Genomic DNA, 15,709 nt, shown 5'->3' on the forward strand with positions numbered 1-15,709 from the left:
AGCTCTGATCAAAAGGAATTGACTATGCTATCACAGCAACTTTAACACATTTTGATCCATACAATGTTTGTGCTTCAAAGGAGAAATTTACAGCAGGGTCCAAGTTATTTGGTTGACTATCATAATTCTAGCTTAATTCAAAGAATTATTGCTGCAGTTATTATGCATTCAGTTTTATAAACATTTAAACTTGCACATCACAATTTGTTCACAGGCAATTGGATCATATTTAACCTTTATTTGCTTTAGTACTCAAGTATTTACAAAGAAATCAACTAAAGACAACATACTAGCATATGAAATATAGTTGTGTACAATGTTCAGATTCTATGTAAATACATTTTATTAAACCAATGTTACAGAATATTTTAAACACAATCATTGGGGTTTACTGTCCATGATTACATTGCCTTCCTTGTCTTTGATTCTTACTCTTCCGGAGCTGTACTTTGTTTCCTGCTGACCATTTAGATACACTGTTTTAACAGTTCCATCAGGGTACTCCCGTCTTTTGTAGTTTGATGTGTGTAATTCCCTTTGTCCATTGTTAAATTCAATTATCTTGTTACCATCACTGCATTGAAGGAAAGAACTTTGATTTATATAGCATCTTTCACAACATCATCCCAAAGCATTTGATTGCCACTTTGTAGTCAGTGATGTCATCATATGGCAGTCAATTTGTGCACAGTAAAATCCCATTAGCAAATAACCAATATAATCTTTGTGATATTGGATGAGGGATAAATATTGACCTGGGTACAGGAAGAACTATCCTGCTCTTCAAAATGTGCCAAAGGATCTTTAGTCCACCAGAGGGCAAACAGCACTTCAATTTAATGACTCATCCAAAAGACGGCACCTCAGTGCAGTACTGAGGGAATGCTACACTGAAATGTCAACCCTATTGGAGTGGGGCTTGAACCCACTACCTTCTGATTCAGAGGTGAGAATGCTACCACTAAGCCAAGGCTGAGAAAAAAAATTGGACGTTTAGTAAACTACCAAATTCTCACCTGTAGAATTCTAATCCTTTGAGAAAGGGCAGATGAGCTTTTTGTATTGATAGGGAATGATTTTAACCCTACCTGCCCAGTGGAAACCAGGTGGGTGAGTGTTAAAATCAAATGGCCTACTCCTGCTCCTATAATGTATATATTTTAGCTCACACTGAAGAAATTGCTTTTGGTAGTTACTTACGGCTGCACTCGTATTATTGTGCCATCTGGAAACACGCTCTCTTCATGACCGTCTGTAAACAAGTATTTGATGGTCTGGTCTGGAAAAGTGATTTCCTTTCTGCCATCTGGGTAATGTTTCTCTGGAATCAATATACTTAAATTAGTTATTTTCATAAAACTTCTTTAAAATCTCCTCTAATCTGTTGTAATATTTAACAATGAAAATAAAAATGATATTTCACACCTGAAATGTAATTTGCTACACTCTCCAGGAACTCCCAACTCTGCTCCTTCTCCCTGTTTCATTTTATAGGCACTCCATAAGCTACCCTATTCTCTCCTGCACGCTCCAGCCACACCACAAGCTCCCCTACCCTCAATACACCCAATATTCTGCCGCAGATCCATAATGCACTGCAGATTCACTGCCCCTACTTCCCCATGGCATTCTGTTGCCATTCATCTAGGTGATCCTACCACAGCCAGAACATTGAAATCCTGCAATCTATATAAAGCAATTGCCCTCTTAAAAGCTTTCATAATATATAACACTAGTCTGCTGAATCTAAAAAAAACAAAATGCTGTACATAAGTTACTATAAATTCAAATCTAGATTTTAAAAAAGCACTGACAGTGGCCAAGTGCACTAAGCACCAAATAAGGGGAATGGTTTGAATCGGAGTTGCCAATATTAGCAATGACTGCAGAAATGATGAGTGCAGGTCAGTGACTTCCTTACAAGGAAAGAAATAACTTGGATTCATCCTTGAGAAATCAGTGGAGCAGAACACACTCCCTCAGCAACAGATGGTGAAATGCATGGAGAGATCAGGGAATGGGTCTTAGCCCTCAAAGAAGCTGTTTAAATTATATCTTCAAATATCAACTGAAGAGATGTCTCATTTTCTTAAGACAATGAAAATACAAGCTTTGTATGCATTTAAAATGTAGTGGACATATTAAATGTGTTAAGCAGTAGGACACAGGTTTGCACCTAGTTTTCTCATACATTGACCTCACGCGTGATGCGCACCCCTGAAAGGGCTGATGGATAAGGAAAGTTAAGTGGCCACGTGATTAGTCGTTTTTACAAAGAAACTGATTTTGTATATTTGTATTTATTTTTATTTCAGCCTTTGCAAAGTCTGTTTGGACCAAAGAAGTGGGTAGCACGTTAAATGTGGAGACAGAAAAACAAATCTTTGGCCCAGTGATGGACCGCTCGAACCCACTTTTTGGTGGCAGTTCACAACCTTGGCGCCCTATTTAACTGAGCCAAGCTTCCGACCCTATATCCACTCCATCACAAAGACTGCCTACTTCTACCTCCATTACATTGCCTGTCTCTACCCCTGACTTAGCCCATCTGCTGCCAAAACCCTCATCCATAATGTTGTCACCTCCAGACACGACTATTCCAAAAGCTTCAGCTCATCCAAAACACTGCTGCCTATATCCTGTCCCGCACCAACCCTCCTGGAACTATGCGTTCCTCCAACTCCAATGCAGCCCCATTCACAATGCTGCACTAAACTCTGGAATTCCCTTGTTATCTCTCCATCCTATTTTAAACCCTCCTTTAAAACCTACCTTTGACCAAGTTTTTAGTTACCCCCCTAAGGCTCGGTGTTTATTTGTTTTCGTTTTTATGAAGCACCTTGGGACGTTTTCCTACATTTAAAGGCGCTATATAAATGCAAGTTATTAGAAAATCTAGCCTAGTGAGTCAATAACTGAAGATACAGGACGTTTCTCCCAAGTATAGGTAAACATTGGCTGATCAATCTCATTAATTTCCTTGTAGCTAATTCTTCAGCATTAACAACAGCATTGCAAGCAGGTTGCCCACCTTCTTTGAGTATGGGAGCAGGAGACCCAACAAGAGAAACAAGGTATTACACCGGATGCAGTGCATCAATAGATTTATTGCATTCCCAAGTGTCAACTTACTGGCATCTATAATATGTGAATTAAGTACTTAAAAACTTGTGAAATTGTAAAAGCTGTCTTGATCCAAACAATGCCAATCCACTACAATCTACTAAAAAAAGAACATGTTTAGTGAGCAGACTTCCATGATTATGTCTGGATATGCATTTTTGAATATATAAACATTGAAAGCTCAAAAGATGAAAAAGTTTCCTCACCCATCTGATTATTTGGGAACTGCAAAACCTCTAGGCCATCAGGATAGGTTGTGTGTGTTGTCTGTGCATCTGCATAATAGTATATCTATTGGAAAAGAACATCTTCCTATTAAAGACAGTAAAGAGCACAAACTTAAGGTAATCACAAAGAATTAAAGGGAAGTTTGGAAAACATTTCTTCAGAAGATGGTTAGAACATGGAATTCTGTCACAAACTGTTGTTGAAGCAGAGTTCATAAATTCTTTTAAAAGGAAATTAGGTAATTACTTGAAAAATATAACAACTTGTATTTATATAGCACCTTAACGTAGTAAAATGACCCAAGGCACCTCACAGGAGCATTCTCAAACAAAATTTGACAGTCACACAAGGAGATATTAAGGCAGAAGAGAGGTAGGTTTTAAAGGAGCATCTTAAAAAGGAGAGAGGTTTAGGGAGGGAATTCCAGAGCTTAGGGCCTTGGCAGCTGAAGGCATGGCTGCCAATGGTGGAGTGATTAAAATCAGGGATGCTCGAGGCTAGAATTGGAGGAGCGCAGATATCCCTGAGGGTTGTAGTGCTGGAGGAGATTACAAAGATAGGGAAGGGGCGAGGCCATGGAGGGATTTGAAAACAAGGATGAGAATTTTAAAATCGAGGCGTTGTTTAACCGGGAGCCAATGTATGAACGCTGCTTGGTGAGAGTTAGGACACAAGCAGCAGAGTTTTGGATGACCAAGTTTACGGAGGGTAGAAAATGGGAGGCCAGCCAGGAAGTACGTTGGAATAGCCAAGTATAGAGGTAACAAAGGCATGGATGAGGGTTTCAGTAGCAGATGAGCTGAGGCCGGGACGGAGGTGGAAATAGGCCATCTTAGTGTTGGTGCGGATGTATGGTTGGAAGTGTTGGTGCGGATATATGGTTGGAAGCTCAGCTCGGGGTTAAATATGACACCAAGGTTGTGAACAGTCTGGTTCATAGTTGCCAGAGTGAGGGAAGGAGTTGGTGTCTAAGGAACAGAGTTTGTGGCGGGGCCCAAAGACAATGGCTTCGGTCTTCCCAATATTTAGTTGAGAGGAAATTTCTGCTCATCCAATACTGGATGTCTAACAAGCAGTGTGACAACTTAGAGACAGTGGAGGGGTCGAGCGAGATGGTGGCGAGGTAGAGCTGGGTGTCGTCAGCGTACACGTGGAAACTGGGTATGGGGAAAGAGCAGGAGAATGAAATAAGGCCATGTAGTTTGTGAAGAAACACACTGGTGCAGACTTGATAGACTGAATCATCTGTTTCGGTGTTGTAACATTCTATAATTCTAATGGAGCTGTCTCCTTGTTAGTTTTCTCAGAATATTCAGCTTATTGCCTTTGTACCAGTGAGATAACTACATTAGGATATGCTGGCCATGAACAGAGATGTCTACATAGCTTACAGTTGAGGCATGGCATCGTACTCAATTTGGTAATCTCACTATATATAAAGTTTAAACCACTTTGTATCCACTTTTTTAAAATCAGCCAAATAAGGAAGAATTACATGCAAACAATGTTTATTTCAAGTCTATATAAAAAGGAAAAAAATGACTATTTTAGTAGTATCAAAGTGGTTTATTGCTTACCACTGTCTGATCAGACATCATCCGTTTTACATCCCCATTGAAGAACGTGACTGTAATAGTTTTCCCATCAGCACTAATTTCTTTCCGGGTACCATTACAGAAAATAATTGTGTGACGTCCACTTCTCAACACCTGCTCAACCTACAAAAGAAATTATTCTTAAATTTTAAGTAAGAGAAAGATCTGGTAAGAGGCACAAGAAATAACAATCACAGTTTGGGATCTGTAAAGGTTAATAAAGCATTTTAAATAAAGTTAATAAAATGTTGGGTTTTTTCCTAAACCTACAGTACGACTTAGGAGTCTGAACTTGCAACTTGGATCTCTTAAATTTACAGGATATTGGCATCCCAAGTTCTACGCAAGCCTGTTCCGCTATTTAGTTGATAAGAGAACGTGTAATAGTTAAATCTAAACACCCATATTTTCACAGGATTTCATGATTAGATCTTGCACAATAACAGATGGCAGCTGTCTTTCACTCTGCCAGCGCATTTCATTTAGAGCCATTGTCTTGTTTCTTTACCTGTCCTATTACTATCTCGTCTCACCTTGAATATCTCTTAATGTCTCTTCTTTCATCCCCTCCCCATTTCCCAGCCCCCAAACTGCCTTTTGTTTCATTTCCTGCCTTTTCTCTCAGTTCTGTAGAAGGGTTTCGACCCAAAACATTGACTTTATTTCTCTCTCCATGGATGTTGCCTGGCCTGCTGAGTTTTTCCAGCATTTTCTATTATAACAGATGACTTGCTGCTGCTAACCCAGTGCTGAGATTATTCAAAATGCCAAGAATGTAGACAAATGTTGAAAGATACCACAATGTGTTGGGCTTCAAACTATTGTGCCATGGGTGCTAGGACAAGGGGTAGCCCTTCTGATCTCATATACACCCTGATAAACTAATAGGCCAGATGCCTCTCCACAGAATGAGGGAAATTAGAGAACAACTAACTGACCAGTTTGTGTTTACAGGCCCATGACATAGATGCATAAGCCTGGAAACACATTTAGTGCAGTTTAAAAACACCTTACCCTGAGTTGGGAAATAGAATTAGGAGGGTAAACCCATGATGGCATCCAATGTGGAAACTTGCCAAGATTTTCCTAGCACTAAACAATGTTACTACTCAGGCACAATACTGTCCTATTTTTTGACCAGTGTCCGCATCAAGCATTACCAAGTCAAGTATAGTAAAAACCAAGCTGCAAATTAAAGTTCCCACTATGTGACACCAACAGTGCATTTTGACTCCCAAGCTCAAAAGAGCACTGGTGTGAATTTTTCCTTATGACCTGCCTGAATGAGGCTACCAGTTTAGTGTCCATTCATGTTGAATTATGGACAGCTTTGGAATGTGGATGTGCACCCATTAGAAACTAAGTTGAGATCGCCAAAAATTAATCTTGCACAGGACTCATTCATTGCATCAGTCTGGGCTGCATTAAGTGAAGGTCCCAGAAGGATTGTTAAAAGCTTGTTTCAGCCATTCAATTCTTCTAATGCATGATCTTTGTTAGAAAAGGCAGAGTAGTAGGCACAGGCAGGTAGTGGTGGGGTCCCCTGTGACCATCCCCCTCTCAAACAGATATACCGCTTTGGATATTGGTGAGGGAGGTGGCTTATCAGGGGAAGGCAGCAGCAGCCAACGTCCTGGCACTGTGGGTGGTTCTGCTGCACAAGTCGGGAGGAAAAAGAGTGGGAGAGCTATAGTGATAGGGGATTCTATTGTAAGGGGAATAGATAGGCGTTTCTGCAGCCGCAAATGAGACTCCAGGATGGTATGTTGCCTCCCTGGTGCAAGGATCAAGGATGTCTCAGAGCGGCTGCAGGGCATTCTGGAGGGGGAGGGGGAGCAGCCAGTTGTCATGGTGCATATAGGTACCAATGATATAGGTAAAAACCAGGATGAGGTCCTAAAAGCTGAATATAGGGAGTTGGGAGGTAAATTTAAAAATAGGACCTCAAAAGGTAGTAATCTCAGAATTGCTACCAGTGCCACGTGCTAGTCAGAGTAGAAATAGAAGGATATTTCAGATGAATATGTAGCTAGAGGAATGGTGCAAGGGGGAGGGATTCAAATTCCTGGGACAGTGGAACCAGTTCTGGGGGAGGTGGGACCAGTACAAAACAGTTTGCACCTGGGCAGGACTGGGACCGATGTCCTATGGGGAGTGTTTGCTAGTGCTATGGGGGAGGGTTTAAACTAAAATGGCAGGGGGTTGGGAACCTGTGCAGGGAGACAGAGGAAAGGGAAACAAGGATAGAAGCAAAAGACAGGAAGCAGAAAAGCAAAAGTAGCAGTCAGAGTAATCAAGGGTTTAAATCAAACATGGTCACAGTAAATAATAATTCTAAAAGGTCTGAGAGTGTTAAAAAAAGAGCCTGAAGGCTTTGTGTCTTAATGCGAGGAGCATTCATAATAAGGTGGATGAATTAGCTGCGCAAATAGAGGTAAACGGATATGATATTGGGATTACGGAAACATGGCTCCAGGGTGACCAGGGCTGGGAACTCAACATCCAGGGGTATTCAATATTCAGGAAAGACAGGCAAAAAGGAAAAGGAGGCGGGGTAGCATTGCTAGTTAAAGAGGAGATTAACACAATTGTAAGGAAGGATATTAGCTCTGATGATGTAGAATCTGTATGGGTAGAGCTGAGAAATACCAAGGGACAGAAAACATTAGTGGGAGTTGTATACAGACCCCCAAATAGTAATGCGGAGGTTGGGGATGGCATTAAATGGGAAATTAGAGACGCGTGAAATAAGGGCACAGCAGTTATCATGAGTGACTTTAATCTACATATAGATTGGGCTAACCAAATTAGTAACAATACTGTGGAGGAGGAATTCCTGGACCAATATGTCAAGGAACCAACGAGAGATCAGGCCATCTTAGACTGGGTATTATGTAATGAGAAAGGATTAATGAGCAATCTTGTTGTGCGAGGCCCCTTGGGGCAGAGCGATCATAATATGATCACTCTCCATCTTAATGAAGAATTCGAAGTATTTGACTCATACTAGGGTCCTGAATTTAAATAAAGGAAACTACGATGGTATGAGGCGCAAGTTGGGTAGGATTGATTGGGGAATGTTACGCAAAGGGATGACGGTGGATAGGCAATGGCAAACATTCAAAGATCGCATGGATGAACTACATAATTTGTTCATCCCTGTTTGGCATAAAAATAAAACAAAAAAAGGTGACTCAACCGTGGCTAACAAGGGAAATTAGGGATAGCATAAGATCCAAGGAGAGGACATATAAATTGGCCAGAAAAAGCAGTAAACTTGAGGATTGGGGGCAGTTTAGGATTCAACAAAGGAGGACAAAGGGATTAATTAAGAGGGGGGAAAGAGAGTATGAGAGTAAGCTTGCAGGGAACATAACTGACAGAAAGTTTCTATCGATGTGAAGAAAAAAAGATTGGTGAAGTCAAGCGTAGGTCCCTTGCAGTCAGAATCAGAGGAATTTATAATGGGGAACAAAGAAATGGCTGACCAATTAAATACAAACTTTGGTTCTGTCTTCACAAAGGAGGACACAAATAACCTCCCAGAGATGTCGGGGAACATAGGGTCTAATGAGAGGGAGGAACTGAAAGAAATCAGTATTTGTAGGGAAATGGTGATAGGAAAATTGACAGGATTGAAGGCCGATAAATCCCCAGGGCCTGATAATCTACATCCTAGGGTACTTAAGGAAGTGGCCGTAGAAATAGTAGATGCATTGCTGGTCATCTTCCAGAATCTATAGAATTTTGGAACAGTTCCCATGGATTAGAGGGTAGCTAACATTACCCCACTATTCAAAAAAGGTGGTAGAGAGAAAACGGGGAATTATAGACCGGTAAGCCTGACATCGGTAGTGGGGAAAATGCTAGAGTCCATTATAAAAGATGTATTAGCAGAGCACTTGGAAAACAGTGACAGGATCGGACAAAGTCAACATGGATTTACAAAAGGTAAATCGTGCTGGACTAATCTACTGGAATTTTTTGAAGATGTAACTGGTAAAATAGATAAGGGAGAACCAGTGTATTTGGACTTTCAGAAGGCTTTCGATAAAGTCCCGCATAAGAGATTAGCGTGTAAAGTTAAAGCACAGGGGATTGGGGACAAGGTACTGACTTGGATAGAGAACTGGTCGGCAGACAGGAAGCAAAGAGTTGGAATAAACGGGTCTTTTTCCGAGTGGCAGGCAGTGACTAGTGGGGTACCGCAGGGATCGGTCCTTGGACCCCAGCTACTCACAATATATATTAATGATCTGGATGAGGGAACTAGATGTAATATCTCCAAATCTGCAGATGACACAAAGCTGGGTGGGCATGTGTGCTGTGAGGAGGATGCCGAGAAACTCCAGTATGATTTGGAAAGGTTGGGTGATTGGGTAGATGCAGTGTAATGTGAATAAATGCGAGGTTATCCACTTTGGTGGCAAAAACAGGAAGGCAGATTATTATCTGAACGGCAATAGATTGGGAGAAGGGGATGTGCAACGAGACCTGGGTGTCATTGTGCACCAGTCGCTGAAGGTAAGCATGCAGGCGGTTAAGAAGGCAAATGGTATGTTGGCCTTCGTAGCGAGCGGATTAGAGTACAGGAGCAAGGATGTCTTGCTGCAGTTGTACAGGGCCTTGGTGAGACCACACCTTGAGTATTGTGTGCAGTTTTGGTCACCTTATCTGAGGAAGGATGTTCTTGCCATGTAGGGAGTGCAGCGAAGATTCACCAGCCTGATACCTGGGATGGCAGGAATGACGTGAGGAGAGATTGGGCTTATACTCGCTGGAGTTTAGAAGAATGAGAGGGGATCTCATTGAAACTTATAAAATTCTAACAGGACTAGACAGACTAAATGCAGGAAGGATGTTCCCGATGGCCAGGGAGTCCAGAACCAGGGGTCACAGTCTAAAGGATAAGGGGTAAGCCATTTAGGACAGTGATGAGGAGGAATTTCTTCAGCCAGAGTGATGAACCTGTGGAATTCTCTACCACAGAAGGCAGTTGAGGCCAATTCATTAAATATATTCAAGAAGGAGTTGGATATATTTCTTGAGGCTAAAGGGATCCAGGGATATGGGGAGAAGGCAGGGACAGGGTACTGAATTTGGATGATCAGCCATGATCTCATTGAATGGCAGAGCAGGCTCGAGGGGCCGAATGGCCTACTCCTGCTCCTATCTTCTATGTTTCTATGTCTATGAAAATGAGAAACATGATGGAAAATACTTAATTAATATTACTCGATTAATCTTCTGAAAATACAAAAACAATGAATTCTCACCTTTCCATCTGGATATTTAATCTCTTCTTGAATTTCATCCTCAGTCCCATTACATTCAAGACTCTGCTTTAGAAATCCAGAGAAAAAACACAGTTGTTTACATCAATACGTAGTCCTATATAAAACTCATAACGATACTTTGAGGATTCTGAAACAAAATTAATTCCTCAGTACATGCATTGTTAATCTTTATTAACATTTCCAATTAACTGTTTCAACAGACTTATATTTCAAGCCACCTATTAGAGTACAAGGTCACAAATTCCACACATACTAAGTTGATTGCACACGGAGTCAAGACCAAATGTAATCTTCAGGTTAAGTGGCCTTAGAAGGCAAAGGCTAATCAAACCAGGGCACTTTTCAAAAAGTTGGTAAATTCCCTTATTGAGCTTCACTGTAATTTTAGGGAAGTCCCTATTATTTACATTACAAAACCATTACATAGCACGTCTGATGATGGGAAGGAATTGTAAGAGTCCAATATTCTCCAACCACCCATTACTTCCTACCTAACCCTCACACTTCCCATCACTTGCCTTTTCCTTCTCCATCCTACCCCTCACCCTCCTACCACCAGATCGCTCTCCAAACATCACATTTATCACCAAAAAATACAGCTTCTGATCTCTATCCCTTTCCCCCATCTATGACATATAACCCAAAAGGCATCATATCCTAAAACAAACCTTGAAAATTATGGATAGAGGAGGTTAATCAGCACCTATGGCAAAAAGTCAAATCCACATTTTAGGTGCAGACAAGGGATATTAAAAGGCACCCATATCCTGCAGTACGACCCAGATCCCTCCTTACTCAGCAGCCATGAATAGAAAATAATGTCTTTCTTATACCATCTACCCAAATAGAGAACAAGCGATCATAAAAGAGAACAGTGAGAAAAGAGATGCCTGGAGATCTCCCGTCTGAAGCCTTTTTCATCACAACGCCCAACCGAAAGGACGAGAGAGAAAGAGAGTAGAAGAGGGGAGAACGAAGACACAAGAGAGAAAAACAGCAATACAATGACGACATGTGTATCCTCTGACTTCTGAGCATAGGAGATTGACTTATGATATATTGACGGTCTTGTATATGGCATGAACTTCCTGTAACTGTCACACTTCCTGCAACACTTTGTTGATAACATTCCTATTAGATACAGTATTTATAACAGCTCATTGATCTTATTTGCAAGTCAGGCAGCATTTGTGGCAAGAAGGCAGCAAGGATTTGAGGTTGTTGACTTTTTGTCAGAACAAGTTCAAGGTCAACCAGAAACGTTGCTCTACCATCCTCTCCCCACAGATGCTGCTGGACCTACGGTGTGTTTCCAGCATTTTCTGTATGCCCCCTTCCCTCCTGAAAGCATCGACAGTTTTCTGAGGCACGAATGCTAGCTGTCTTCCAGTACCATAGAAGATAGGAGCAGGAGTAGGCCCCTCGAGCCCGCTCCGCCATTTAATGAGATCATGGCTGATCATCCAAATTCAGTACCCTGTCCCTGCTTTCTCCCCATATCCCTTGATCCCTTTAGCCTTAAGAAATATATCTAACTCCTTGAATATATTTAATGAATTGGCCTCCACTGCCTTCTGTGGTAGAGAATGCCACAGGTTCACCACTCTCTGGGTGAAGAAATTCCTCCTCATCTCTGTCCTAAATGGCTTACCCCTTATCCTTAGACTGTGAATGTCCCCGATTCTGGACATTCCCCCGCCATCGGGAACATCCTTCTTGCATCTAGTCTGTCTAGTCCTGTTAGAATTTTATAAGTTTCAATGAGATCCCCTCTCATTCTTCTAAACTCGAACGAATACAAGCCCAATCTCTCTTCACATGTCATTCCTGCCATCCCAGGTATCAGGCTGGTGAATCTTCGCTGCACTCCCTCCATGGCAAGAACATCCTTCCTCAGATAAGGTGACCAAAACTGCACACAATACTCAAGGTGTGGTCTCACCAAGGCCCTGTACAACTGCAGCAAGACATCCTTGCTCCTGTACTCTAATCCTCTCGCTATGAAGCCCAACATACCATTTTCCTTCTTAACCGCCTGCTGTATCTGCATGCTTACCTTCAGCGACTGATGCACAAGGACACCCAGGTCTCGTTGCACTTCCCCTTTTCCCAAGTGGTCAGTATTCATATACCAGCCTTGTTACTGAGTTTATGGGACTATTGAACCGCAAGGAGGGGGGAGAAATAAAATCACAGCAGAGCCTGATCCTGTCCAGCTGATGCTCACAGGCACAATTCCAACAGAGATCTCTGGCTAGGAATTAGGAGCAAGAACCCTGGTTTGATTTTCCTCTCCCTAACCTGGGGCACTCGGGCCAATTACAGTGCCCCTACGGCTGCCCCAGCTCAGATCGGCTAACCTAGGACAAATCTCCACAATCTAAAAACTTACTGCATTTGCAACTCACTGCTTTAAACTTTTAGCTTTATCTGTACCTGATATTTTTCCATTAATTCATCACAGAAGACTTACAGAACTAGCTGGTGCTGAAATCTTGTCATGGTTTTGAAAATTTTCAGGAGGCTCTGAATTCATCATACTGGCCACTGCAGAGTCAGTCATATTAGTGAGGGATATGGAAGACGCTAAAGAAGCTGAACCTGAATCAATAAAACAAAATGGTTAATCATCTTTGGTTGTGGTGTTAGTGATCTGCCATAGTGGTCAACATTACTGCAATTTGCACATTCACACTACTTTTTAAAGTTCCACGGTTCTCCATCCGCTCCCCCCCACCCCAATCCCCCATTCTGCACTCACATGGTCCAATGCCTGTGTTGCCATAAAAGGTGGTTACAGCTGGTTTCTCGATTCTCCCCAACATCCCCTCGACCCAACTGTCAGGAGGTGCTATGGAGCACTAAGGCATGACTTACTCCTCCGATTCTCCCCCTCACCATCACCCCCCGCCTCCCCCATGCAGGGAGATGCTGGTTTCCGTATGGCACATCACCACTGGTTATTGATTAGGTCAAGAACTGAACCGGTGTTTATTACGGCACAGACAATTATGACCACCATACCACCCAAGTCATGGTACAGAAAATTGACATCTATAGGCAGATAACAGTCCCAAATAATTTATTTTACAGATTATTTTATTGCACTTATAACCATTACATAGACTATACAGCACAGAAACAGGCCATTCGGCCCAACTAGTCTGTGCTAGTGTTTATACTCCACACGAGTCTCCTCCCATTCCATCCATCGCATCTCAGCCTTTCAGCATTTCTTTCTATTCCCTTTTCTCTCAAGTGCCAGTCTAGTTTCCTTTTGAAAGCTAGTTCCACATTCTAACCACTCTGAGTAAAGACATTTCTCCTCATTTCCCTATTGGATTTATTAGTTACTATCTTGAATAGCCCCTAGTTTTGGATTCTCCCACAAGTGGAAACATTCTCTCCAACCCATTCATAATTTTAAAGAGCTCAATCAGGTCACGTCTAAGTCTTCTCTTTTCTACAGAAAAAAAAACACTGAACCTGTTCAATCTTTCTCGATAGTTGTAATCTCTCAGTTCTGGTACCATCTTTGTAAAATTTTTTGCACTTTCCCTAGTGCTTCGATATAGTATGGAGACCAGAACTGTGCACTTGCAGTCTAACCAGGGTCCTATACAAATTTAACAAAACTTCACTACTTTTGAATTCTATACCCCTAGAAATAAATTCCAGTTAGCATTTTTAATTGCTTTGCTGACTTGCGATACTGCTTTTAATGATTTGTTCACCTGTATCCCTAGATCCCTTTGCTCCTCTACTCCATTTAGGTGTAGGTGATGTTGCTATTTTTCCTACCAAAGTGCATCACTTTACATTTATCTATGTTAAAGTTCATTTGCCACTTAACTGCCCAGTCCCAGTCTGCAAGTTTTCTAATGTCTTATTGTATTATGTGGCATTCTTCCTCAGTGTTAGCTATACCCACCTTGTTGGACTTCTTATGTACTGAGCGAGAAAGCAGCCTTGTATACACTGTAAAAACTCGATTCCCTTTTCTCCTTTCGTTACTTCTTGCCAGTTTATTTGAGAGTAGTTGAAAACTCCGATGATTATCTTTCTACATCTGCTACTCACCTCGTAGATTTGTCTACACATTTCTTCCTCCAATTCCCTTCCACTATTTGGTGGACTATAGTATACCCCGATTAGGGTGATGGATCCTTTCTGTTCTTTTAACTCAATCCATATGGATTCTGTATCTAACTGCCAGTTACATTTTATTTTCGACTACCAGTTACCTTTAACTAGTACAGCTACTCCACCTCCCCTCCTTCCTTCCCTAATTGTGTTATATCCTGCAATATTTAGTTGCCAATCCTGTTCTCTATGTAGCCATGTTTCAGTCATCCCTACTATATCCGGATCCTCTCTACAAATTATTGCTTTCAGTTCATCCATTTTGTTTTGAATACTATGTACGTTGCTGTACTAACAGTTTAAATTGCTTTTATTATTCCTCTTTTTTTTTTTTTAAGTAGTTATTTTACCTTGACGTTCTATGACTTTATCCGATCTCTGGCCATTCTTGTTATCCTTATTCCTTCGTTTAAGGAAACAGCCACTATCCTCACTAATTAATATTTGCAGTTAGAAACAATTAAACATAGTTATTGCTAGACTTATACAATACATTATTAATGTATTGTATATGACATGCATACCTAGAACATGCAGTAGAACTTTGCAAACTCCTGGGAGTATAGCATTCTGAACTTGTATATTACAATATTAATTCCATACATTATAAAATAGTTTTAAAAATACTACGATGTGCTGTAGCACAACAAATAATCTTGTTGACATGGCTTTTACATATACACACACACACCTATACATACACACACACGTATATATCAAATCACCAATTTCTCCATACCTTCCTTCAAGCCATTTCTGGTCACTGCAGGAGCAGAGGATTTCACAGCATGACTCAGTTTAACATCTCTTGGAGAAGTCTGCAATAATAAATACTATATCTTTACTCCCAAATTAAATGACCAACGATCGATACTGTAAAGTGGTTCAAATTACAAATTTTAAAAGATTACCAGGAGTAATTCTAGGATGGACTCGCACTTCATCTCTCTGTAATATCACACTACATCTCTATATCTGACTAATTTTTACTTACTCTACCATCACCAGCAAACCAGGGGACCAACCCTGGTTCAATGAGTATAGAAGAGTATGCCAGGAGCAGCACCAGGCATACCTAAAAATGAGGTGCCAACCTGGGGAAACATCAACTCAGGACTACATGCATGCTAAACAGTGAAAGCAACAGATCAGATCAAAGCTCTGCAGTCCTGCCACATTCAGTTGTGAATGGTGGTGGACAATTAATCAAACAACGCTGAAGATAGTTGCAAAGGCTTCAGCCTTGTCATTTGCACTCACGTACTGCACTCTGCCATCATTGGGGATGGGTATGTTTACAGCAGCCATGTCCTTCAGGACTCG

The 15,709-nt window shown here is 41.3% G+C and overlaps 1 protein-coding gene across 12 annotated transcripts in view; it reads right to left on the reverse strand.

Moving 5' to 3' along the window:
• Positions 1 to 203: 203 nt before the first annotated feature.
• Positions 204 to 15,709, reverse strand: part of cpap (centrosome assembly and centriole elongation protein) — a 50,569-nt gene continuing 35,063 nt past the window's right edge. For 10 of the 12 annotated variants that reach the window (XM_085999135.1, XM_085999134.1, XM_085999139.1 and 7 more), the window contains 7 exons: positions 15,126 to 15,204; positions 12,717 to 12,844; positions 10,223 to 10,288; positions 4,929 to 5,069; positions 3,330 to 3,414; positions 1,201 to 1,321; positions 204 to 574 (listed from right to left, as the gene is read on the reverse strand). In XM_085999135.1, the coding sequence (XP_085855261.1) occupies positions 379 to 574; positions 1,201 to 1,321; positions 3,330 to 3,414; positions 4,929 to 5,069; positions 10,223 to 10,288; positions 12,717 to 12,844; positions 15,126 to 15,204 (816 nt within the window). In that variant the 3' untranslated portion in view covers positions 204 to 378. The remainder of the gene's footprint in view (positions 575 to 1,200; positions 1,322 to 3,329; positions 3,415 to 4,928; positions 5,070 to 10,222; positions 10,289 to 12,716; positions 12,845 to 15,125; positions 15,205 to 15,709) is intronic. The other 2 variants (XM_085999136.1, XM_085999143.1) reach the window with 1 other exon arrangement.

The sequence above is a fragment of the Somniosus microcephalus genome, chromosome 10, assembly GCF_052327205.1.
Source record: "Somniosus microcephalus isolate GS21.2 chromosome 10, FLI_Smic_1.0, whole genome shotgun sequence".
Lineage (NCBI taxonomy): Eukaryota > Metazoa > Chordata > Chondrichthyes > Squaliformes > Somniosidae > Somniosus > Somniosus microcephalus.